A 25503-nucleotide genomic window follows, 5' to 3' on the forward strand; every position below is an offset into this window, starting at 1 on the left:
TTTATGAATTTGAGTAAAAATTGATGTAATGTTAAATTTGATATATGAATAAACACCGCATTAATAAATGACTATTATGGATACAATAATGTGAGCACAAATAATACGAGCAATAGCAACAAAAATGAAATAAATAAAAGGACAAATCAATATCATGTAAAATTACAAATTTATAAAGCAAATAAAATTAAAACATTTTTTAAATAATAATAATAACGTAAATAAATAACTGAATAAAGAAAATGAATAAAATTATAAAAACATAAAAAGATATATAAGTATGTATAGATATATGTACATTAAAATTATAAAGTATAAAAAAATATATAAGTATATATTAATATGTTTATGAAAATAAAAATGCATAAATAGATATATATATATATGTAAATAAATTATAATATATATATAATATATATAAGTATGTATATGTACATATATATGTATATGAATTAAAATATGGATATTTATACGTATACATATGTATATAAAAATATGAAATATAAAAAATATATATTTATAATAAATAAAAAGTATGTACGTATATATATATTATAAAAATGTATGAAATAATTTGAAATTAATAATAATAAACAGTTTGACATAGATAATAATATATAAAATAATAATATATATAAATTTAAACCAAATAAATAAATAACCAAAATACAGGATAAAAAAATTAGCAAATTAAGGACCAAATCATAATAAAACGAAGTTTAAAAGTAAAATTACAACAAAATAAATAAATGAGGGTTAAAACAAAGAAAACGCAAAAGTCTAAGGACAAATGGGTAAAAAAAACTAAATCTGGACACGTGTCTGTTTTTCTACGCGAAAATAGGTCAGGCACCTGATTGAAAACTGAACAAAACAACGGGGCCAAATTTATAAAATAGATAAATAAGCAAAAGGACAAAATCGAAACAAATCAAAAATGCAGAGGGGCCAAAGGCGCAAATATCCCATGTCAGAAAAAACACGCGGATCCTGGAGTGGGTTGGGCCGATTCTCGGGTTTGCTTCGAAACGACGTCGTTTTGGGCGTTTTGGATCTGGGCCAAAACGCTGTCGTTTTATCACCCCTATATAAGTTAAAAATTTTCTAAAAAAATCATTTCTCCCCTTCCCTTCAAATTTTTTTTTGAAAATGCTCAGTTCCTCTCTCCCTCTCCGGGCACTGCCCAGAATCCGACAATGGGACCGTCGCCGCCGCCGTCGCGCCGAAAAATTAAAAAAGGTGTGTTTTTTTTACTTTTTTTGCTGCATATGCGTATATACATATATATATTTTAGAACAAACAAAAGTAAAAATAAAAAAAATGAACAAAAAATGAACAAAAAAAAGGTTTTGGAAACTAAAACCTTTATCTCTGTTTTTATTTCATTCTTTTTTTTTGTTTTTTTCTTTTACAGATGTAAAAATCGGTCTTTAAAACCGATTTTCCCCCTTCTTTCCTTTACAATATGTTTCCTTTATAACCGAAAAAATGAAAAGAAAAATATTTGCTCCCCTTTTCTATTGTCTGTTTCTGCTTTCTTTTATTGTTTGCAAGTGTAGGACAGTGGAAGAGATGTGACGCGGCAGAGGAGGTGATGGGACGGGGTAGCTTGCAGACAGCATCGGCGTTGGGTGTCAGAAAGGCTAGGGTTTCAGTCTCTGAAACCCTAGTCTGACTTTTGGCACTTTGGCTTGGGTCTGTTGGGTTGTTTTGGGCCGAGTATTGTAATTGGGCTTGGTTGTTTTTTTAATTTTGTAATGGGCCCGGGCGAAATTTGGGTTGTACAATTACCACTGAAACATTCTACTAGTTACTAAACATCAAAGTTAACAATCAATTTCTAAAACTAGAGATTCAATAAAGACCCATTGAAGAAATTGGAAAAAAAAACAAATGAAAGGGAAATTAGAAGAAAGCAAACCTGGCCCTAGGTCTGGGTATTGGTGTGGTGGAAGAGAAATGGACAGCAAAAAGGTGTGAAAATGGTGGGTTTTCCCGATTCGACTGAGATTGAGAATATTAGGGATTTAGGGGTGTTAAGTGAAAGTCGGCTGCTGAGTAGTGAGTGCTGAGAATTGAGAAAAAGTTTGGTTCTTGACTTATTGGAGGGAGGAGAGGAAATAAATTGTGTCGGGTTTAATTTGACCTAGTTGAGGCTCATAATATTTACCCATCAAAATTCAGTTAACCGACCGGTTCGAACCGAATTAAACGTTAACCAAAAAATAAAAAAATAACCAACCCTCGACTGAAAAAATTCTGTTAACCGATCAATTAACCGAATTTGGTCTGTTAACCAAAAAATTCGATTTTAACCGAATTATGCACACCCCTAGCCATTGGTATGTTTTGATATGTAAAAGTGTGGCCTTATTATGTTGATGTGATATAGGCATGTTGAGGATGGGTTTGAGATAATTTAAATTTGGTAAAATATTCCTATATGTATGTATGATTGTTTTGGTAAGTTTGGATAATTGAACATATGATTTGATTTGTCATGTATAAGACTTAGTTTTGGCTTGATTTGAATGTATTATATTGTCTTGTGAAAGTGTTAAAGTGTTGATGTAAGAGAAATACAAATTGGGTGAGAAATAAGGCTTGGAAATGGCCTTAATTTGTCCACACGGGCGTTTGTCTCAGCCATGTGTGACACAAGACCTAGTACACGGGTGTATGGCTTGGCCGTGTAACCCCTACACCTATACACGATCTAACACTCAGGCGTGTAACTTGGTCGTGTGACCCAAGTCCCAAGTCAGAGAGTTACAAAGGTACTAACAAGGGCTGGGACACAGCCGTGTGCCCTATTTCGAATGCCCACACAGCCTGAGACACGGGCGTGTCTCTTGGCCATGTGAGCCACACGGCCTGACCACACGGGGGAATGTCCCCTGCACCTAGGAAAAATTTTGAAATTTCGCGAAAAATTCTCTGAGTACCTGATTTAGTCTCGACTTGATTCATTATCTTGGGCCTCAAGGGTTCATATAAGGGACAATTTGATTCATTATGAATGATTTCTGGTATAAATGTTAAATATCATGAGATGTCTGTTATATGTTCTATAAATTTTGGTAACCCTATTCCGACAACAGTTACGGGTTAGGGGTGTTACAGTATTACTGGTTGAATGCCTACTGTCATTGTTGAACTGAATACATGCTAAACATGTCTACTATTACTGGTGAACTTAATACATGTTAAGCATGCCTATTTCTACTATTGAATCAAACTTTGCTTTTCCTTCTTTATCAGTTCATACTATGTAAAGTTGCACATACTTCACTAAGAGATACACCAGCCTTCCCGTGAAGTAGAGTAGTTTCAAGAAACTCAAAATTTTTAGGAAATGACCCCAATAACATCAAAGTCAAATCTCCATCTTTGAATGTCTCATCCATATTCATCATGTCAGTGACTAATTGATTAAAATTGGTGATGTGATCATTCATAGTGGTACCCAAAACATAAGTAAAATAGAACAACCTTTTCTTTATGTAGAGCTTATTCTAATTTTTTTCTTCAAAAATTTTTCTTCTAGTACCAACCACAACTTATTTGCAGAAGTCTCATTTGAGAAAGCATGCCTCTGCTCTCAAGAAAGGGACGATTGAATTGTACCACATGTCAAACGATTAATAGTATTCCAATCTTTCTCCTTCACATCATCTGGTTTCTTTTCATCAATGGCAATGTCTAGACTTTGATGGAAGAGAGTATCTAAGATCTTACTTTGCCACGTACCGAAATGACTTGTGTCATCGAAGATCTCCACTACCAATCTTATATTTTTCATTTTTGGTCTCATCCTCATGGACAATGTTGGAACTCTAGATCCTTTTGGATTGTCCACCATTTCAACCATAATCTTTCAATATGCTGAAGGAAATCTTTTTTGATGTGGAAGATCATTTTAAATTGCAATCATAGAGCATACTTCCAATAACCTTTGACTTTGATACCACTTGTTGTATGAATAGGGTAAAAGTGAGTAAATTATTGTCCTAGAAAATCCCACTAGGTTCAATCCAAAGAAAGATTGGAGGGGTCAGAAATGGTCCCGCTTAAAACCCAATTTCCTAAACATAATCTCCCTACTATGTAATTTAACAACATAATATAACACTACAATTGTACCTTACAAAATATTGAAAGATAAATAAAATAATAAAGAACACCAGAAATTTAACGAGGTTCCGCAAATTATGCCTACATCCTTGGACATTACTAAATATATTTTACTGCAAAAGTATGAGTGAAAAATTACAAATAAGAAGAGGGAAAAATTGCCTTACGAAAGAAAATGACAAATTTTGGGAAGTTGGAGAAACCAACTGTATTTATAATAGTACAAACTCACCACAAACTTTGTATGTTTTAAATGTGGCATTGTGCTATTTTAGCAATAACATCATTGTATGTTAACATAAAACATACATAAATAATTATATTTAGTCAATATGAAAATAAATCATTGTATCTATTTCTTTAAATGTATACAATTGAATCAAAATTAGAGTTTCATATATACATTTGAACCACAATCAAAGTTTCACGTGTATAATTGCACCAAATCAAAGTTTGTGTATCAAATTACACATTAGACCAAAGTTCATGTATAGTTTTGATATTTATCCCTGTGAAAAAAACATGTTAATATTCTTTATACATGTGCCAGTATATGATTTTTTGAATTTTTAAAAAAAATTAACAATGTCATTACAGGGGCTACTTTATTTAATAGAAGCCAAGTTGAAGTAATTTGGATTGAAAAAAGAGGTGCGGTGCAAAAAGTGCATTAACCCTTAATAAAATGATTCAGTTGAGAAAAAAAATAGCCAAGTTTAAGTAAAATTTGAAGCTTATATGTGAATTTAGATAATTACATTATATACGAGTTTGATTTGACTCATACACAAAATCAAATTGGTTTAAATTGAAAAAAATAAAACTTACTCAATCCCGAAAGTATAAAATAATTTATTCACTTTTTAAGCATTTTAATAATATATATATCTCCTTTCCTTAGTCTCAATTAATTAAAACTTTAAATCCTAGAGTTGTTACTTTGTTATAAGTTCAAGTATTAAAGTGAATAAAAAAAAGTATAAATATCAAAGTGAACTAAGTTGCCTAGTTCAGGGACCAAAAAATATATTATCCCTTAATAAAATTTTATCTTTACTACTCAACCAAATCTTTTATCTTAAATTGTTTTTGTACATCTTATTTTTATCATACACATTTTATTACTTCTATCACTTGTATATGTTGACAATATTATTAATTGAGATAGTGTTACTAGTTAACTCAACTATCAACTTAATATTCATGTATTTACGTGTTTAAATTTAATATTTTTAATTTGATGTATTACGTGTTTAAATTCTGTCTCACTCATAATTTAAACTTATTTTTTCATTTTAATATCATAAAAGTTATTTATATTCTTATTAATTAATTTTAAGCCTTACGTTTCATTATTTACTATATATTATTTTCAAACATATCCTTTTATTTTAAACATATAATCACACAACCCTTAATTTTGTTTTGTTTTTCCTACCACTTGTTTTTAAATGTTCGAGATCGAATTGATTCTTTTTTGTTATATTTTGGACCTCAGATATTACCTACTTTGTGTCGACAATAATGTACACAATTGAAAATTTTTGTCCCCATATGTCCGACTTATCTGCCGACATTTTTATAATTTAATTTTTTTATTTTTAAAATATTATTTTTTTATTTTTCAAATTTAAAAATTTAAATCTAATTGGCATCATCATTAAATTTTTATTAAATTTTTTATTAAATTATTTTATGCGATATTTTAAATTTTAAAAAGATCACTTAACAAATTTTTTTCTCCACCAAATAAAAAAGTTTTATTAATTGGAAAACAAAACTGCAGGCAAAGCCAACAACAATTACAACAAAATGTACTTCAACAAAATACATTAACGATACGTTTGGTTCATTGTAATGGAATAGGGTTGTAATGGAATAGAACTGTAATAAGTAATTCAACTGTTTGGTTGAATGGAATGGAATAGAACTGTAATAGTATTCTTGTATTTGGTTGAATGGAATAATGTTGTAATAGCACAAGGAAAAGAACTAAAATGACCAGAATACCCTTAGCAGAATTTTTTTTAAGTAGATGATTATTGTTATTGTTATTAAATTTTAATAAGATTATTATTGGAAATAATTTAACCATATTTTAACATAATTATTAAATATAATTTAATAAAAAATAAAATTTAATAATATTCGTAATATAATTATTATTATATGAATTAAAAAATCAAAATATATAATACTATAATCTACTTTATTATTTTTAAACTGCAATACATATTTAATGTGCTAAAATATCATTACTGAAAAAAATAATTTAATTATTCTACAATAATTGAATTGGTAGTAAAATATAATAATTACATCTTTTAGCCCATTGAGATAATAAGAAAAATAATAATTGAATTGGTAGTAAAAAAAAATCCTAAGCTACTATTTTCTTATTTAAATTAAATATTAATTAATTATTTGTTAAGAAAAATAATAATTGAATTGGTAATAAAATATAATAATTACATCTTTTAGCCCACTGAGATAATAAGAAAAATAATAATTGAATTGGTAGTAAAAAAAATCCTAAGCTACTATTTTCTTATTGAAATTAAATATTAATTAATTATTTGTTAAGAAAAATAATAATTGAATTGGTAACAATTATTTGGTTGGAGCAAAATTTTGGGGAGAAGAAAGCAGACTATTTTAGTCTCAAAATGTGAAAATATTGGTGTTGAATAGCAATTCAGAGACCCCACCTCTGAATACCTATTACAGTTGCTGAGGGAATAGGGGTGTAATAGTAAAACTGTGAAATCAATAAACAGTGAACCAAACTCTGGAATAAGAATATAATTACTGTAGCGCGCACAATAAATAAGGAATGAAATATCCATTCCCTCCAACCAAATGTGCCGTAAAAAAATAAAAAATAATAATAATGTACAATAAAGAATCATCAAAACCGGTACACTGCTGCATCAAGAATGCGTCAATTACCATATTTGGCTTGTCAGTCCCATCCAATTCAATCATGGTACCATACCAATGTTTTTATAATGATATTAGTTAAATCAATCAAATCATTAATTTATTAGTTTGATTAATTTTATTAATTCAATTAAAAAATAATTAAAATTTATAAAAATTAACAAATAAAAACATTCAATTCAATGATTATTTAACCGGTTTGTATTAATTCGGATTCAACTGTCCAGTTTAAATATTATTTATGCAAGCATATCTTTTTTATAGTAAAAGTCATTAATAAGAAAAAGGGAAAAAAAAACATTTAGAATATCAACCACAAAGTCACCAATATTTTGTTAGTGTCCCAACCATATTCCTACGCCATGAGATAGCTACGCATAAATCATATTCAAGAAAAAAAGACTTCAACCATACTTCAAACACAAGACTTTTTGAAACCCAAAGTATCATTATCTCAATTTTGTTATATAAGAGTAATTTGTTCTCCCAGCAGCAACTGTTGTTGCAGAACTAATTATAGGTTCTAAAAATTATTTACTCAGAACTCATAAAAATGTTATCCATGCAGTTCTACCCTAGATTTTGCAGGAACATTCAGTAAATTTCATATTGATCATATGCCATTCGACAAGAATTTAAACGCATTAAAACATGTCGACTCATATGTTGGACTGTAGACTCATATGTTAGACTGTTGTTATTTATTTGAGATAGGTGAGTTTGATGACATTGTAGCATTTTTATGAGATGTAAAATGCCCCTTTTAATCAATGTAAGATGCTACATCATCGCTGACATGTAATTTTATAAAATTAAAAATTATTTAAAATTAAAAAAATAAATTTATAAAAATTAAAATTTTATAAAAGTAAAAATTTCTGAAAAACAAAAAAAAATAAGGAAAAATGTTGAAAACAATTTCGTCATCTCCTCCACTTTCGTCAAAATTTTGACTAAGGTGTGTAACGAGAAACCTGAAAATCAACGAACGACAAAAGCCGAAAGACAATACTGTTGATGCCACACGGCCGTGTGGTATGCTATGTGAGACATACGGTCGTGTGACAGGCCGTGTACTGGACCGTGTGTGGCACACAGTCTAGGCTTTTTGGGTCGTGTGAGCCACACAGGCTGTCTATTTGGGTCATGTGGGCCCAAAATTTAGAATTTTTTCCTAGGGCCATACACGTCGTCCCGATTGATCGTGGCCCTTCCGTAGGGTTGGTATGTGATTAAATATACTATAAAAAGTGAAATTTGGTCATCTGTTAGTATAATTTCTGCTATTTGCAAGTGTATTTGACATGTCATATGATAAATAAAATCGAGAATAATGTTATATATGTGATTTGTATCTGATATGTTATGCATGATTTTTGCTCTGATTATATCTAATTCTGGGATGAGATATATATTAGGTGGAGGAAGTGTTTTTGTGAGAGGCGACATCTCGCCTACTATACTGGCAGCACAACTGCAAATATCCTGTAAGTGTCTTAATGACACTAAATGGTGTGTAGGGTTGGATGGGTTTCAAACCCTATATGGTGTGTTGGGATGGTTGGAGAGGATGTGTAACAGTTGGGGTAGGAAATATATATATATGTATCTGAACTACTCTGTTAAGATTTTATACTGTTAAATTGTTTGTTAATAATGATCTGTTTGAGTTGTTACACACTGAGTTTCGAAAACTCATATTTTGTGTGATTGTTATTTTCATGTAATCCTTGGACTTAGACGGATCAGTGCAATCGAGAGCTCAGTTAATATCGTATTTTCTTAAATTTGACTTATTTAAAATTTTGGTTTAAGAGTTTTGTAAAATTTGGACTCTCAGGACATTCGAGGGATTATTTTGGATTTTGGACTTTATTTTCCGTTTCCGTATAATATTGTTCAAATGTTTTATCGACAACGATTATTTTCTACAAAAACAACGGGTTTCAATTAACAAACTGTGTTTTCAAAAATACATCTTTCTAAGGGTTTCCGCTGCAAAACCATAAGTTTTAGAAAATATAATCAAACATCGCTTTCTAATAAATAGTTAGATAAAATATGTTTTTAATCTGGGATTTTAAGAGTTTGTGACGAGTTTCAAGATACACGAAAACTAAATTTTCAATCATTTAACGTAACAACTCCAGATTTGGCCATAACGTCTAGGCCAAGTTTGAGGTGTTACAGTCTGTATTTGTATCTGATATATGTTTTGGAAATTATGACATTTTGATATGATATATGATAAGCTCCGATAAGTTATATGATATGCTCTGTTATGTAACGTGATACAAATTTTTAGTCTGACTATTGTACATGCAAAACCATAAGAAAATTATGTTTGTGGGTCGGGTCACACACTAGGCTTCAAGCTCACTCGTTTGTTTGATACGTTTCAAGTGAACTTCCGACTTAGGACCAGACGGCGTGCGGGTGCTCGAATTGATTTTCTTGGATAATTAAATATGGTGATTTACATTAGTAATATTCATGGAATTTTTGGGATTGTAATATGTTTTTGGGCTGTGTTCTGGTTTTTGTTTTGGTTCGTCAGTTTTTTTTTTATATTTTCGATCGTAAAACTGTAAAATCACACGAGTTAACAAATAGGATTCTGGTTTTCAAAACTAAAACTCTAAAAAATTTTCCGTTGCAAATTACGTAAACTCTTAAGTGTTTTTCTGTAAATAAATGAATAGTTTTTAACAAATGTTAGCATTAACCGGAAAATATTTGCTAAAAATTGGTACTTTCGAAGCAAACAATTTTGAATTTAATTTCTGGATTTGAAATAAGTGTTTTCGGGCTTAAGTTTTTACTGAACGTTTGTGAGAGTTTTGCCAAGTTTTATACTTTTGAAAAGCATAACCAAGTTTGATTTAATCAGAAGTTTTTAAACAACTAATGTAATTCCTCCAAACTCAGCCATATTGTCTAGGTCGGATTTAGGGTGTTACAATAATAACTTGTAAATAATATATAATTAATATGTAGCAAAAAAATTATTTCAAGAAAAAATAAAAAAAGTGTTTAAATTTATTTAAATGATTATAATTGTAGATACTTTTTTACACCAACTTTTACTTCAATTATAATTATTTTAACTAAATGTTTTAAGTAATAATGATAAACTAAATTATAATTATTTTTAAATGTCTAATTATCACAACTTCTATTAAATTATAGAAGTGAGATTGCAACTTGAAAAGTTAAAACTTAAATCATGTCTTGAAAAATTTTCAAATTTGGTAACTAAACTTTTATATCTATCTCAAATTTTATAACTGGCTGTCAACTACAATTGAACATACATCCAGATGTCAAAACCAACAAAGTTGCATATTATCAAACATTAATTCATGTATAAATGTATTGGAGTATTTAAACGATTAACCGAATTAAACTAGTATTAATTAAATTTTTTAATTCTTTAATCGTTAATTGAACCGAATTTTTTAAAAAAGAATCCAAACTTAAATATTTCGGTTAATTCAATCGGTTAACTGAAATTTATATGTTTTTGTTTTTTTTGGTTAAAATAAGTATAAAACATATAAAAAAATTGATAATATTCACTTGATTGAATTAATTGAATTAACAGAATTAAAACTACATATAATTTGTATTATTTATTAAGTTCGGTTAATCACTCGGTTTTAAACCGAGTTTCTAAACTGACCTCTGACCAAATTAGATCGATTAACTGATTGATTAACCAAATTATATCTATTCAATCAGTTAATTCAATTTTAACCGAAATTTAAACACCCTATAAACACATTTCACCATGTACATATAAAACATTTTAAGTAATTAACACTAAAACTTTATGAAGTTGGTAGTCAACATATTTAAAAATTTTATTACTAATATATTTAGTACAAATTATTTTTATTGTCACTTACTATCAATGACAACAAACAAACATATATATTTCTGGCTATGGGTTGAACACATTCCACAGTTCCTCATCAAGAAAAACCTCATCTATAGTACTGCCATAATTCTCTTCATTCATAGGTTGGTCCAACATGCTTTGATCAAAATCATTGGCTGAACACTGTAGCTGATAGCCATCAACCTCCTTTTCATTTATCATCATATTTTCCCACCACATCATCTCATCGTGGTCATTAGGGAAACAATACCCATAGTCGTTATTACCGTCGTTAGCTAATGCCACGTTGTTACTTGCTTCTGCATGGTTGTTGTTGTTGTTATTATTGTACTCATCCAAACTTATAAGAAAACTGTGCTTTGATAAGATATGAGGCCGAGGCTTGATAATTTTGGTATTGGGATTTGGTTGATAAGATTTTGGTTTTGAGTTTTTACCGGACGTATCTATATTTTTTTTAAGCAAGTGGGTGTTCCAATAGTTTTTCACATCGTTTGCTGTTCTTCCTGGCAGTCTACCAGCAATCAGTGACCATCTGCAATTGTTAATTATGTATCAAGTAACATTTGAAAAAATAAATTAAAATTCACATAAATTAAAATAAAAATATTAACTTCATTGTATTAAAAAAAGGTAAACTATAGTAGAGGTTGCTCAAATATGATTTTTTTGCCATCTAATTCTTAGTAATTTTTTTTAGTCAACTAACTATGAAATGTTATAAAATGATCACTCAACTATTTAATTTTGTCTTTTTTATCACTAGCTGGCAAACATAAAAGTGAAAAACACCAAAAAATTCAAGATAATTGGGTGACCAAAAATGAGAAAATTGAATAGTAAAGTGACTATTTTGTAACTTTTTATAATTGAATGACAATTTTATAACTTTTTATAGTTGGGTGACAAAAAAAAAGGAAATATAGTTAAGTGACTATTAATATAATATACTTTTAAAATAAAAGCATATGTTCAACAAAAATTTTTAAAAAAATCTTTACTAAAAATTTATTAGAGTAGTAGTTAAAGTTTTTGTTTGACATATAAATGATATAAGTTTAAACCCTATTATCCTCTCTTAATGATTAACAAAAAAAAAAAAACACTCTTTACCCACTACTTATGTTACTTCTTTTATTATCTAAAAATCAAATTTTTTAAATTTATTTTTTAAGAAAAGTAAAAATAATATTTTATTTAGATAATTACTCCCCTACTTTTATCATGTGTTAGTATGGTCCATTCACGTTTCACCCTAGGTTAATTATTTGTTTGTATTAAATTATAGAGTAAAAATTTAAAAATTAAATATACTCTAAGTAAAGTTTTTAAAACAAAAACGATAGTCGAACGGATTAAATTACTGTTTTGTATGATTTAATAAAATAAAAATATTTTAAAAAATAATTAAATCAATAATTAATTTTCGCCAAAAATAAATCCGTACAACTTGAGATGTCAAAACTCATGTCTTTAACATTTATTGTTGATAAAGATAAGGAACACGTCGAGAAAATGACGTTAAACCAAAAGCTGCATTTAAACGAAAGTCTTTTCTTCAAAAATTTTAATATATTTAATAATTTTTTTAATTAATTTACCAATAAAAAGACAACTTTTCTCCCTGTGTAGCTGACAAAAAATAACTATACTTCACTGTTATTGCAATAAAAAAAAAAAGGAGTAACTGAGTCGACCCTGAAATTTTGTTAAAAAAAAGTTGGACCCCGAAAATACAGCTCAAAATAATTAACATTAGATAGATAAGGGGGTTAGGCTTTTTTGGATTCAAGTATGAAGAGATGCATACCTTTATTCTCCTTTAACTTCAACATTCAGGGAAAACACTTTTTTATTTAGAATTGTCGTTTTTAAAGAAAAAGGGAAAAAGATCCCCAAGGAAACAAATAATTCCCTTAAAGATGTCTAAATTAATTAAAAAGATTAATAAAGTTTTGGTTTAATGATAAAATTGAGGTTTTAAAATTTTTGAGATATTACGTTTGAGTTCTATATGTATAATTTTTAGGATAAATTACATCAAAAGTTACTAAACTATTAATAAGTTTATATTTTAGTCACTCAATTTTTAGAAAATTACAAAATGATTACAGAACTATTCGAAAGTTTTTATTTAAATCACTGGATTGTTAAGTTTTTTTTAAAAATTCAACTAGTGAGTTCCAAAACTTTTTAATAATTAAATAACCATTTTATAATATTTTGAAATTAAGTGATCAAAATATAAATTTATTATTTATTTAATAACTTTAAGTGTAATTTACTTTTTTTTTTCTTTTTATTATTTCTTGTTTAAATCTTACGTAGAAACTTTATTAAAAATTATTTAGATTAGTAATTATTGGTTGACTTGTCGGAACTTAAGAGCCATTTTGTCAAGTTATATGATGTGGCAAAATGTGGTCCTTATTCACACTTAATTAGTGTTTTATCCAGCATGTCAATTTATTTAAAAAAAGAGTAGTAAACATTATTATAAGATTATTTTTTAATAAAAAAATCTTTAACTTAAATCATTCTTTTAAGAAAACCACCTCTGAATTTTTATTTTTGTTAAAATGACTTCAAATTTATGAAAGAGAACACAAGTGCTTGAAAAACCATCAAGACGGACATCAAAAACTACCATGCTGACTATATTAAAAGATTTTACTTGTTTTAAGGATATTTATATTTTTTATATTTTGATAAATTTATTTTTATATCTTTATGTATATAAAGACAATTATGAGATTTAAACCCAGAACATTATATTATTTATTGTTTTAACTTACTAAAATTATATTTTCTTTTTATATATTTGCTACGTTTATATTTTTATCTTATCTAAATTTAAATAACCAAATATTAGCATAAGGATATTTATGTGGACCAATCTTTTTATTAAAAACATAATTATTTCTAATAAAACTACCATATCTGAAAAGAACTATCCTACCACACAAATGCATAATTTCCGCTCAAAAGAATAAAAATAAAATTTTACCTTTGTATATTTATCTATCTTCTTACAATATGAGTGTTTATAAAACATTTTTATTGTCAAGATCCAACAAGTACTATTAATTTTTAAAATTATAATTAAATAATACTTTTGTTTAATTCAATAAATAAAAATGCAAGTGATATATGTAATTTTTTATATTATAAAAATTATATAGCCAAATCATTAATCCAACAATAATTAAATATAAAAAAGAAACTCATAAGCGGTAAAATTATTGGTTTAATTGCATCACTAAATTTTAATTTAATCTAATTCTGGTGTTTTTATTTTTACTAAAAGGGAAGATGTTTAAGTATCAAACCTACAGTCTAATAGGGGTGTGCATAATTCGGGTAAAACCGAAAAAATTCGGTTAACCGACCGAATTCGGTTAATCGGTCGGTTAACCGAATTTTTTCGGTCGGGGGTCAGTTAATTTTTTTATGATTTTTCGGTTAACGGTTAATTCGGTTCGAAACCGGTTGGTTAACCGAAAATTTTCGGTTAACCGAAAAAATTAATAAATAAAATTATTCAACCCAACCCAAACTCAATTACCCAACCCAATAAAACTAAAACTAAAGTTTACCCAATTACCCAATCCAATAAAACTAAAACTAAAAGATAACCCAATTTACTAAAGTCTAAAACCCAATTTACTTTAATAATTTATAAATTTTTTAAATTTTAAAAATAAAAAATAAAAAAAATTCGGGTATTTTTCGGTAATTCGGTTAATTCGGTTAATTCGAGTAATTCGGGTAATTCGGGTAATTCGGGTAATTTTTAACCAAAAATAAAAAATACATAATTTTCGGTTAATTCGGTTAACCGACCTTATTAACCGAAAAAATTTCGGTTCGATTAAATTTTTTTAAAAAAAAATCAGTTCGGTTAACGGTTAAAATTTTTGGAAGGTCAATTAATTCGGTTATAATAATTTCGGGTCGGTTAACCGAATGAACAACCCTACAGTCTAATGTCATTCAGAATTTTCATTTCAACAAAAATCATTTAGTATTTTTCCTCTTTCCTTGCATTCACTTTTGTACTCTACTCTTGTCCAATTTGACTGGTCTTAAAGCATATATTGTCAATTCAATTGATATTAATAATATTACCGAAAATAACATTTCGATAGTTAAATTATTTTAGAAATTGTATAATCATAAATTAATATAATAATATTATATTTTAACTTAAAAAATTCATAATTTAATTCAATTCTAAAAGGTTTTTAATTTTCAGTTACATCTTTGAAATAATTTACTTTAAAAGTTGCAGATTGAAATGGATTTAAGAGACTTGAGGAGTTAAATATGAGGTAACAATATTATTATTTTACCATCTTTGGATTATTTATAAAAGATTAAATTTAATTTCATGAAATTATACGTAATATAGTAACTTTCTCATTTATAAATAAAAATTCAAACTTTTTTTAAAATGATTTATATAATTAATTGCACATTATCATTTAGACTTTTTAGAATTAAATGTTAGTTTATGAACTTGACTAAGAGCAATTTACAAACGATTAAAATATGCTTTAAATTATTATACTCGTAAATTTAGAATTTAGTCTCTTTAGGTTTATTTTTAAAAACTTAGTCCTTATATTTTTTAAAATTTAAAATTTAAATCTAATTGTTAACGCCACCTCAAAAATTTCTATAAAATTCGTTACTATGACATTTTGAAATTGAAAATGCTCACTTGGTAATTATATAATAATAAAAAATATAACATTGTAATGAATCTAAAATATTTAACAAAAAAAAAACTTTAAAATTGTTTGCAATTGGACTTGCATTTTTAAATTTAAAAAATAAGTATACTAAATTCCTTAAAATGAAAGTAAAGGGACTATATTTCAAATATACGAAAATTTTATAAACTTAGAATACATTTTAACCTTTAAAAAACATTAAACTTCTGTATACTTACCATATAGATAGTTATAAAACATGAATAAATATAAGAATGATTAAATAGTTGGAATTAGAATATTGACTTACCTATTACCTAGGAGGTTATGGAGGCGAATAATGAGGTCAACTTCATCAGCTGCAAAATATCCTCTCTTGATATTAGGCTTCAAATAATTCAGCCACCGCAGTCTACAGCTTTTCCGGCAACGATTCAAGCCTGCACTTTAAGTTTTTTAAGTCTTTTAACCCCCCCTTGTTTTTTGCTCATCATCACGAAAATTACAAGATTTAAAAAAAAAAAAAACCCCATTGTGTGTATGTGTGTGTTTACCAGCTCTAGCAGGCACTTGATGCCATTTCCCTTCACCATATTTCTCAATACATTTCTTAAGAAGAAGGTCTTCTTCTTCAGTCCATGCACCTTTTCTAACTCTTAAAGATGAGCCTTCCATATAAAAGCTGTTATAGTTAGCTTGCTAGCTTGGTGTGTTTATAAAATGTCACTTTTTCTATACTGTCCTGTGTTGGCCAACCTCCGTTTATTTATAGCTTAGAATCTCAGGGGGAGATAGAAAAGCCTTAATAACAATGGCGACGTGCATGGTTTCTTATCCGCAGAAAAGTTCCTCCTAAGAGAAAGTAAGTAGTGACGGCTCTGTTTTAAAAAGTATTGATTGCAGCTACCATTCCAACTATATAATTCCAAAACATTTCAACTTTGCCTACGTACAAATATTTGTATTATTCAATGTGACGTAGCTTACATGAATGGCAGAGGTTGAGTTAGGCGGAATTAAATTATATATTTTTATGATAGTAAAAATAATATTTAGTCATTTTGATAGCATGTATCTTTATAATTTTTAGACAATTAAATCAAATTTTTATCATTTTGGGAGGTTAAAGTGTAAATTTATCATTACTAATTTAAAATTGTATAAATTATAAATGGTTTAAATGAAATTTCTTTTTATTTTAGGGGAGAGGCCACTGCCAGCCCCCTAGATTCGCCTCTATAGAGGTTATAAGTTTTCTAGTTCCAGTTTTCACTTTGTTTGAATTATATGTGAGTTTACAACTTAGGTAGGGGTGAAGTTAGAAATTTTTCTTGGGAGGGGGTTGAGATTGAGCTATATATTTTTAGGTGAGTTAAAATACAATTTTACCATTGTATTAATACAAATCTTTGTAGTTCTTAGGAGGACAAAATAAAAAATTTATCAGGTCAAACTATAATTTTACCATTTATTTACTTAAAATTTTATGAAAAATTGTTTTTGCTCAATCATTAACAATTACAGAAAAAGGCCATGGAGAATCCAAGCCATTCCAGTCTCAAAAACTTGCAGCATACAATAAACTCTACCAAAGTCAATAAAACCAACTCTACAAAATCCCCTTAACTGAATACATAGTAGCAGAAATAAAACAACTAATCAAACAAAGACCAATACTACCATTCTCTTCAACACTCTCACCACCATGCTTTAAAGGTATCTAAACGCTTAACCCCTGCTATTGCCAATGCAAAAGCCATTTCGTTCCCCATATGTTCTGCTTTCCCAAATGACAAATATGATCTTCTCTCAATTTCAGCAAAAAATAGTGTAACTTTCCCGATCTTGACTCTGTTTCTAAAAGCCATTTAAACACCAGATTGGAACCAATATCAATCAATAATGGACAATATGTTGCCCATCCCATACCTTCATATAACTCAAGCACGACTCCAATTGACTTCAATTCTGCCAATTCAACATCTTTTGCCTCGCTCGGACCCGAGAATAATGCTTACGCCGCTCCATCTTCATCTCTGAATACCCCTCCACCTCCAGCTTTGTCCTCGAACATTACCCCGCATACATTAAATTTCAGCCAACCCCTTGGAGGAAACCGCCTGCTCATCTCCAAGCCCTTATAAGTTTTGTTATGAGACCTACATTTTAAAGGGCAAAACCACCAACAACTTTCAGTTAAAATGACTTCATTATACACCACACATACCCACATCATTACTCTCATATTCGAATGGAAAATCATCGTATCCATTGGTATCATTTTTTTATTGAACACCACCTCATTTCTTTCTAGCCAAATTGACCAACATGCAGCTGAAATTGAGATCAGCTATAAACTTTTCATAACCCCTGACAGATATACATTATTACACAATTTAAAGAATTAAAAAAAAACCCTCCATGGGTTCTGATCTCATCTCCCACCAGTTGAAGATTCTCCTCCAAAATCCTTTAACGAATTTACATTTAAAGAACAAATGATTAACTCTTTCCAACTCTTTATCGCACCATGGACATTCCTTCGCTTCACCTTTCCAAAAAACTCTATTGTGGGAAGTCTTCCTAATGCCAGCATCCAAAGAAAAACTTCTTACCCTGGGTGGCACCTTCATCTTCCAAATTTTATCGAAATCAAAACTTAAATCCTCCACCCCCTTCTCCATCAATAAATCTGACATTCTCTTTACCAAAAAATCTCCCTTATTATCATGTAGCCATATCAATCAGTCCTCCTTCTCATGAGCTAACTTTACTTTTGTTACCTCCTCAACCATTTTCTCAAGCATATCCACCTCTGTCAAGCAGTTTTTTTATAAAATATTCCTCCCACTTAACTTCACTAAATCCCCCATTTTTTGTATACATTCCCACCCTTCCTTTTTTGAGTTTTGCCAATCAATAGAGCCTTGGATATCCAGCTTTTAGAGAATGGTTACCACACCATGTATCTTCTCAAAACAACATTGTCTTGTCGTTCCCTAACTCCCATCTGAACGACTCTAAACCCGTCCATTTAGCTATTCTATCATCGGTTGCATTTTCCACAATTCCTCTCCAAACAGTCGACATTTCTTTTAAGTTTGTTGTCTTGAATCTCTATTGTTGTACCAAGGTCCCATACTTATCCTTAATCACCTTCCTCCACAAGGCCTCTCTTTTTGTTGTAAATCTCCATTTCCATTTCGTCAATAGTGCCTGGTTTTTTGCTTTCACATTTACTCCCCCCGCTCCCCCTTATTCTTCGGCAAACAAACTCGTTTCCAACTAAAATTTTCCATTCTTTCTTCCCATTTTCACCTCCCCAAAGAAACTTTCTCCTAATCTTATCGATCCTAGATATTACTGTTTTTAGAGTTTTGAAGATGGACATGAAATAAATGGGCAATGATGATAGTACAACATTAATAAGCACAACTCGCCCCGCAAAAGAAAGTGATCTACTCGTCTATCCTGATAGTGTTTTTTTTTAATTTCTCTACAATCGAATTCCATGTCGATATTCTCCTCGGATCAGATCCTAATGGAATCCCCAAATAATCGAAAAGAAGTGTCCCAATCTTATATTTGCATAATGTCACTAGTCTATATAGCAGTTCCTTCTCCACACCGAGCCCATTTAAGCACGATTTTTTGGAATTTATGCTTAAACCCAAGAATGTTTTGAAACATCTTAGCAAATACTTCATATTCTTTACAAACTTATCTTCCACTCTCAAGAGCAAAATTGTGTCATCCGCAAATTATAAATGTGAAAATGACCTATCCGATAAAACCTCTTAAATTCCTCCAATAAGCCCCAACTCTTCAGCTCTATCCAACATCAAGTGCAACACCTTCATTACCAGAATAAATAAGAAAGGCGATACTGGATCACCTTGACGAAGTCCCTTTCCCACTCTAAATTTGTTTGTGACCGAACCATTAACCAAAACTGTTGCTCTAGCCGTCGTTACACACTCCATCATCCACCATGTACACCTCTCTCCGAATCCCATTTCCAGTAGAACTTCCTCTAGGAAATCCCATTGGACGCAATCATACGTTTTAGAGAAGTCCAATTTGAATATCAAGTTGCCCCATTTTCTTTCCTTCTTTTTCGTTGAATGGATTAACTCATTCATATTAAGGATCCCATTGAAAATCTATAAAAGTGCACTGAGTATCACTTACCACCATTCCAATTACTTCTTTTATTCTACGAGATAATGCCTTTTGCAACGATTTAATATTATTAGTCACCACCAGACACGACGATGCCAATGACTGTGATGGCGGCATTTCAGTCACCGGCGGATGGCTGGCGGCACCGATTCTTCTGTGGTTGAGCAATGGAAGAATTATATTATTAGTGGGACTTTACCAAATAATTTTATTTCAAATTAACTATTCTAAAAATAAAATTATTTTAATAGATTTAATATTAAATTAAATTAAATATTTATCTTGATAAGTATTATATTAATTTAATATTAAAGTGATTAAACTTAATCATAGTTGAACTCTATAAACTTTCCTATATAAAGAGAGCTTTGGGTCATTATTTTTCACACTTATATTTAACAGAAAGTTATAGAGAGAAAATTCTCTAAAGATATTATTTTTACAAAATTTCTAGAGATATTTTTCTTATTTACAACTTGACACCAAAGTTTAGAAAAATTGTAAAATTGCTCCACTAGTAATTTTGTGGAAAATTTTTTGATTCGAAACGAGCCCACACTCGGTAGACTTGAGCTTGAGGATAGAGGAGAAGACTACTCAGTCGAAGCGTCCATCCTAGACGAATTGAAAAGGTACAATTTTGATAAAGTGTTTATTACTTTAGATATCACAACCAAGTTATTGTTTTTGAAAAAAATTTAAAACTCTGTTTTTTCCCTTAAACTTATTTTCCACTGCGTTTTCCAAACCCAATTTTCCAAAAAAAATAACTTCGGATACATGAGACTTAAATTGCTTACATGAGCTGTAAATCGGGACTTTGAACTTTACACGATGCTGCTCACACAAGTTGTGGAGAATCCACAACAAATGCAAGATCTCAACCATCGATAAAGATGTCCAAATCGGTACCTGTTACTTTTTACACCTTAATGGTATGTCATTTTTATCCTAATCGTTTACTAACTTCACAGGAGCATTAAATCGGTTTTTGTATCATTTCCATCACTATAACATTTCCATAAACATGAACATAATCCAATTAACAACCCATGTAACCTCCCTAGCCCAGCCTATACGTTATGGTCAGATTTAGAAGACTACATTAGCCACCGAAAGGGCTAAGCAGACTATCTAATCACTTTCTCAAAGAAAAACCCTAACTTATCTATTTTAAAAAAAATTATGGTTGCGACATTGGTTTAAGTTAAAAAATTCATTTAATGATCTGTCTATACTTTAGAATTCATTTTATTGTCAATAGTGATATTGTAGAAAACCGTTAGTATTGCCGTCCTTTAGACATTATTCGTGAAGTGTAAGAAAACTAGTTGAGTTGACGTTCTGTTGTTCAAAAATAGAATCTTTGTAATGCAGCAAAAATTGATGAACAATGTCAGTTTTTCATAACATAGATAACATACAATTATTGATTATTAAATTTCAAAAGCCCATGCATGAATAAAACCCTGAAAAAGAAATCACCAAGCCATAGTCCAAATAAACATGGTTACAGACCAAAACCAAAGGTAAAACTCTGATCAAAATAATAAACTTTTTTTTAAAAAATAATTCAATGTCCGAGTTGATGCTCCATATGTCGGGTCTGGTCCTAAAAAGTTTAAAACCCAAAATCGATTTGTCGAACACCAAACAGTACGAGCTATAGCTTGATGTGGATAAACCACCAGTACAGTAGTGTAGATAAATTGCCAATACATGCAGACAAGCTGCCAATAGCGATAATGTAGATAAACTACCAATAGTGTAGACAAGCCACTAGTAATGCAGACAAGTTGCCAATAATGTGATAAAATCTCCAATCTCCTCGGTACTCTTGGTGTAGTGCACTAACAACAATATTGCGGACTCTAACTGTCGCTAGTACTTCGTGGAACTCCTCCGTCAACCACAATATCCCACGCTATGCATATGTAGTATGTCATACAATCATTGAGTAAATCATGCTTTTAGATCAATTTTGGTACAATGGAAAGCATAACATGCTTACGGTAATATATTCAATACAATGGCATACTTAACATGCTTACGGTAACATTTTCAGTACATGAATTTCATACTTTCAGTCAATTAGTAACAATGGCACCAATGGTATGTATCATACATACAACAAGCATTACAGTCAAGCAAGCTTAATACATAGATCAATCGGTGACTCAATGAGTCGCATGTTATACAAATATTCAATGAACAATAGCAATTCATATCATGTCAACACAATGAAAATCATTATCAAGCATGTAATCATCCCTAATAAGTGCACCAAACAGTAATCAGACATGTCAAAATTTTTGCATACACGCAAATTCAGTAAGGGTTAACCACCCGATCAACCATATGTTACGTACCTTGCTCGGCACCTTTAAAATCGCTTATTTGGCCACTCGACCCTGCCCGACCAACAAGCAAATATGAATGATTTATCAAATATTTTAACAATTAGCAATCACTTGTTTAAAGTTAGGATCCACATCTCATTTCACAAAATCCGCAATGCTAATTCGTAAAATTTCGCATTTAAGCCTTAAATGATCAGTGATCCAAAAAAAAAAACAATTAAAAATCTTATTTTTTAAGATTAGAACTATCCTTGAAACACCCCTTAGAGTTCGACCACAACAATGCTATAATAGCGAATTTTCAGATTCAAAATAACAAGCAAAACAACGCCAAGCGAGAGTGCGACTAGGTTCTGACTTTACTGCTATTCCAGGATGTTACGATCAGCACCTATGATCAATTTTATATAAAAATAAATAGTTAAAATAATTAATAAATCCTTAGAATAATTGGCCATTAACTACTGTACTTACGCTACCTATTAACTACTTCCGAATTGTTGAATGAAGGGGACCAAATACACCTAAAAATGACACAATTAAATGCTGATTAGAGGAGTGGAATAATTGCTTTTATTTGCTGGAAAGAGATGGCAAAAAATAAAAAACAACAACCCCCAAAGTAGTGTTTAAAGGGGCGGCACACCACCATGGACGACACATAAGGGGCTGTTTTGGGGCGGCACAAAAAAGGGATTAAGGGGCTGATTAGGGACTGTATAAGACTAGAAAATTAGGGGAAAAGAAGGCTGTGAACGGTAGGTTAAATCAATATTTTATGGACATAAAACGTTAGCCACAAAAAGAGTTTTAAGGGGTGGCAAACACCCCAATGGTGGTGGCTTCAGGGGTTGCCATGGGCAGTCTTTAGGGAACGTGTAAGGGCTAAACGAAGGCTTATTTAAAACAGAAAAACAACACCAAAATTCCAAAATTAAATCAGTAATGAAATGATAGTAAAAAGGAAGAGAAAAAGAGAGAAAACAACACTTACACAAGGAGGAGGAAGGGGCGACAAATGGTGATTTTAATGGTAGCAATGTGGATATTTTTGAATGATAAAAATAATAGACTGGAGGCTGGAAAATAAATGGAAAAAAACAAAAAGATGAAGAAAACGATTAACAAAACCACCACAAAGGGAGGAAAAGTGGACGGTAAAGAGGGGGATTGATGGGGGCGGCACAGTGAAGGAGAAAAGAGAGGTCTCTAAGTCAATTACAATGTCTTTTTATTTTCTCTTAACCATTAAGCCAATAGCTCATTCTTAAAATAATTTTATAAGCTTATAAATAAAATGTTAGAAAGTGACAATATCTTGGTCCACTATTTCAATTTTCTTTTAACCCGATTTTCGGGATGTGACAATTCATATTCATTCCATAGTGTCTAATTATTCATTCTAGGCACATATATCGTACTTTGCAATTTAATCCATTCAATACGAACAATTATCATTTTACAAGAACTTAACTTACAAGTAAACATTTACACAATAATAACCATATATTAACAAAATAAATATCATACGAACTTACTTAAACAAAGCAACAACAAATACGACTCCGAGAACTACTCCATAATTTTTTCTTTTCCGTGTTTATCTTCCGGTTGATTTACATCTCAATCTATATAAAAATTTTAATTCAATTTATCAATTCCAGAAATTTAATAACATAATATGATATGCATGGAGCTATTTTCTTTTCATTTCTACAAAACCCCTAAATTTTTTTATTTTATTCAATTTAGTTCCTAAAACCGAAACGATTATAACTTTTACAATTGAACTCTGCTTTCTAATTTCAATTATACCCTTTTACAATCTTCTACTATCAATTTCTATGAAAATCTGATGACATTTTTACATTGTTTTCATTTTAGTCCCTATACTCAAAAACTAACATTCAACTTTACAATTTAGTCTCTTTTTCATTTCTAAGCTTATAAACTAACATATTAATACCACAAACTTTAAAAATCATTAATGAAAACATTTTAAAACTTTAAAAGATTTAAAAAATAAAATAAATTTTAACTAAAATTAACTACAACAATCTCAAAAACATAAAAATTATAAAAAATGAATTTCTCACCATGCAAGCTTACTAAGCTTGCTTTTGTTTAGCAATGGAGAAACGATGGTACAGAAGAAGTGACGATGAAATTTCTCTTTCTTTCCACCTTGTTTCTATTACTTTTATTTTTATTACTTTTTTAATATTATTCATTATAAATTATAATGAAACATAGGCTACCTAATGCACTAACCGTCCACCATCTTCTAGAAGTGGCTAATTGTCACTTTGAATCCTAAATTATTTACTATTTATACCCTCTAGTAAATAAAAATTATTAGATCGAAATTTTATCTATTATTATAATAAACTCATAAATATTAAATAATATTTTTTACGCGATAAATAGAGTTTCGAAATCGTCATTTTCGGTACCATTGAAAAACGAGCTGTCACAGTATGTATATTACTTATATTCACAATTGTAATTGTACCTTAACAAAAACTTTCATTTTATATTATTTAATAATTAAAAATGCAATTTGTAAAATAGATATAAAAATTTGTTTTCAATAATGATAATATCAAAAAAATTTAAAATTTTTTACATTTATATGAATTTGAATCAAGATAATAGATTTAATAATGTGTTTTAATATTTTTTTAGCCCTATATTGCCTTTTTAATAAAATAGTGAAAAAAAATATTTTTTTTATATTTAATTATTTTTTTCATTTTTTAAAAATCATTTTAAAAATTTCTAATAATGTTTTCAACAGTATTTTCCATTTTGAAAAAAAATTAAAAAATGAAATATATTTCCTAAAACCAAATAGAGTCGTAGGCTCCATTTTATTTCTAAAAATATTTTCTATTTTCATTTTTTAAATTTAACTTTTATTTTTATTTTTTTTAAAATTGAAAAGCATGTTTGTTAAATAAAAACAAAAAATTTAATTTCAATAATGAAAACATAATTAGTACGTATTTTCATATAATAAAAGAATCATAATCAAAATAAAAAATTCATATATTTAAATAGATTCGAACTAGGATAAAAAATTTAATATTTGAAAATTATTGAAATAAATTTTTTTGTGTTCTAATCTGAGTCCATTTATATAATTTAAAGACATTTAAACTTTTTAAATCTTTTTCTGTATGCCTTTTTCCTCTAATCTCATTTAATTAAAGCTTTTTTTTACTGTAATTAAAACTTTAAATCATAGAGTCGTTATAAGTTTAAAAACCA

The 25503-nt window shown here is 29.2% G+C and overlaps 2 protein-coding genes and 1 long non-coding RNA gene across 5 annotated transcripts; all 3 read right to left on the reverse strand.

The window, feature by feature from the left end:
- Positions 1 to 10915: 10915 nt before the first annotated feature.
- On the reverse strand, positions 10916 to 16452 carry LOC107911279 (transcription factor MYB114). The gene is made up of 3 exons (XM_016839149.2): positions 16246 to 16452; positions 16002 to 16131; positions 10916 to 11511 (listed from the first exon to the last, which is right to left on the reverse strand). The coding sequence occupies exons 1-3, from the start codon at positions 16364 to 16366 to the stop codon at positions 11019 to 11021; spliced, it is 744 nt and encodes a 247-aa protein (XP_016694638.1). The 5' UTR covers positions 16367 to 16452; the 3' UTR covers positions 10916 to 11018.
- Positions 16453 to 19488: 3036 nt separating this feature from the next.
- LOC121219123 (secreted RxLR effector protein 78-like) lies at positions 19489 to 19990 on the reverse strand. Its single transcript, XM_041096802.1, has 2 exons — positions 19883 to 19990; positions 19489 to 19800 (listed from the first exon to the last, which is right to left on the reverse strand). The coding sequence occupies exons 1-2, from the start codon at positions 19988 to 19990 to the stop codon at positions 19489 to 19491; spliced, it is 420 nt and encodes a 139-aa protein (XP_040952736.1).
- Positions 19991 to 21335: 1345 nt separating this feature from the next.
- Positions 21336 to 23496, reverse strand: LOC121219358 (uncharacterized). Of its 3 annotated transcripts, XR_005916092.1 has the most exons (3): positions 23228 to 23485; positions 22243 to 22284; positions 21336 to 21797 (listed from the first exon to the last, which is right to left on the reverse strand). It is a non-coding gene; the product is annotated as an uncharacterized lncRNA (long non-coding RNA). The 3 variants fall into 3 exon arrangements; XR_005916091.1 differs by having other exon boundaries at positions 21336 to 22757; positions 23228 to 23496; XR_005916090.1 differs by having other exon boundaries at positions 21336 to 22284; positions 23228 to 23464.
- Between the last annotated feature and the right edge of the window lie 2007 nt (positions 23497 to 25503).

The sequence above is a fragment of the Gossypium hirsutum genome, chromosome D07, assembly GCF_007990345.1.
Source record: "Gossypium hirsutum isolate 1008001.06 chromosome D07, Gossypium_hirsutum_v2.1, whole genome shotgun sequence".
NCBI classification, from domain to species: Eukaryota; Viridiplantae; Streptophyta; class Magnoliopsida; order Malvales; family Malvaceae; genus Gossypium; species Gossypium hirsutum.

Bases quoted from the DNA above. Each gene is read 5' to 3' on its own strand.
- LOC107911279 (XM_016839149.2), bottom strand. From the start codon at position 16,366: ATGGAAGGCTCATCTTTAAGAGTTAGAAAAGGTGCATGGACTGAAGAA. The intron at 16,132-16,245 runs GTAAACACACAC...CTTAAAGTGCAG, and splicing joins TCAAGTGCCTGCTAGAGCTG to GCTTGAATCGTTGCCGGAAA. The intron at 11,512-16,001 runs GTAAGTCAATAT...TAACAATTGCAG, and splicing joins CATAACCTCCTAGGTAATAG to ATGGTCACTGATTGCTGGTA.
- LOC121219123 (XM_041096802.1), bottom strand. From the start codon at position 19,990: ATGCCGCCATCACAGTCATTGGCATCGTCGTGTCTGGTGGTGACTAAT. The intron at 19,801-19,882 runs GTAAGTGATACT...ACGAAAAAGAAG, and splicing joins AAGAAGTAATTGGAATGGTG to GAAAGAAAATGGGGCAACTT.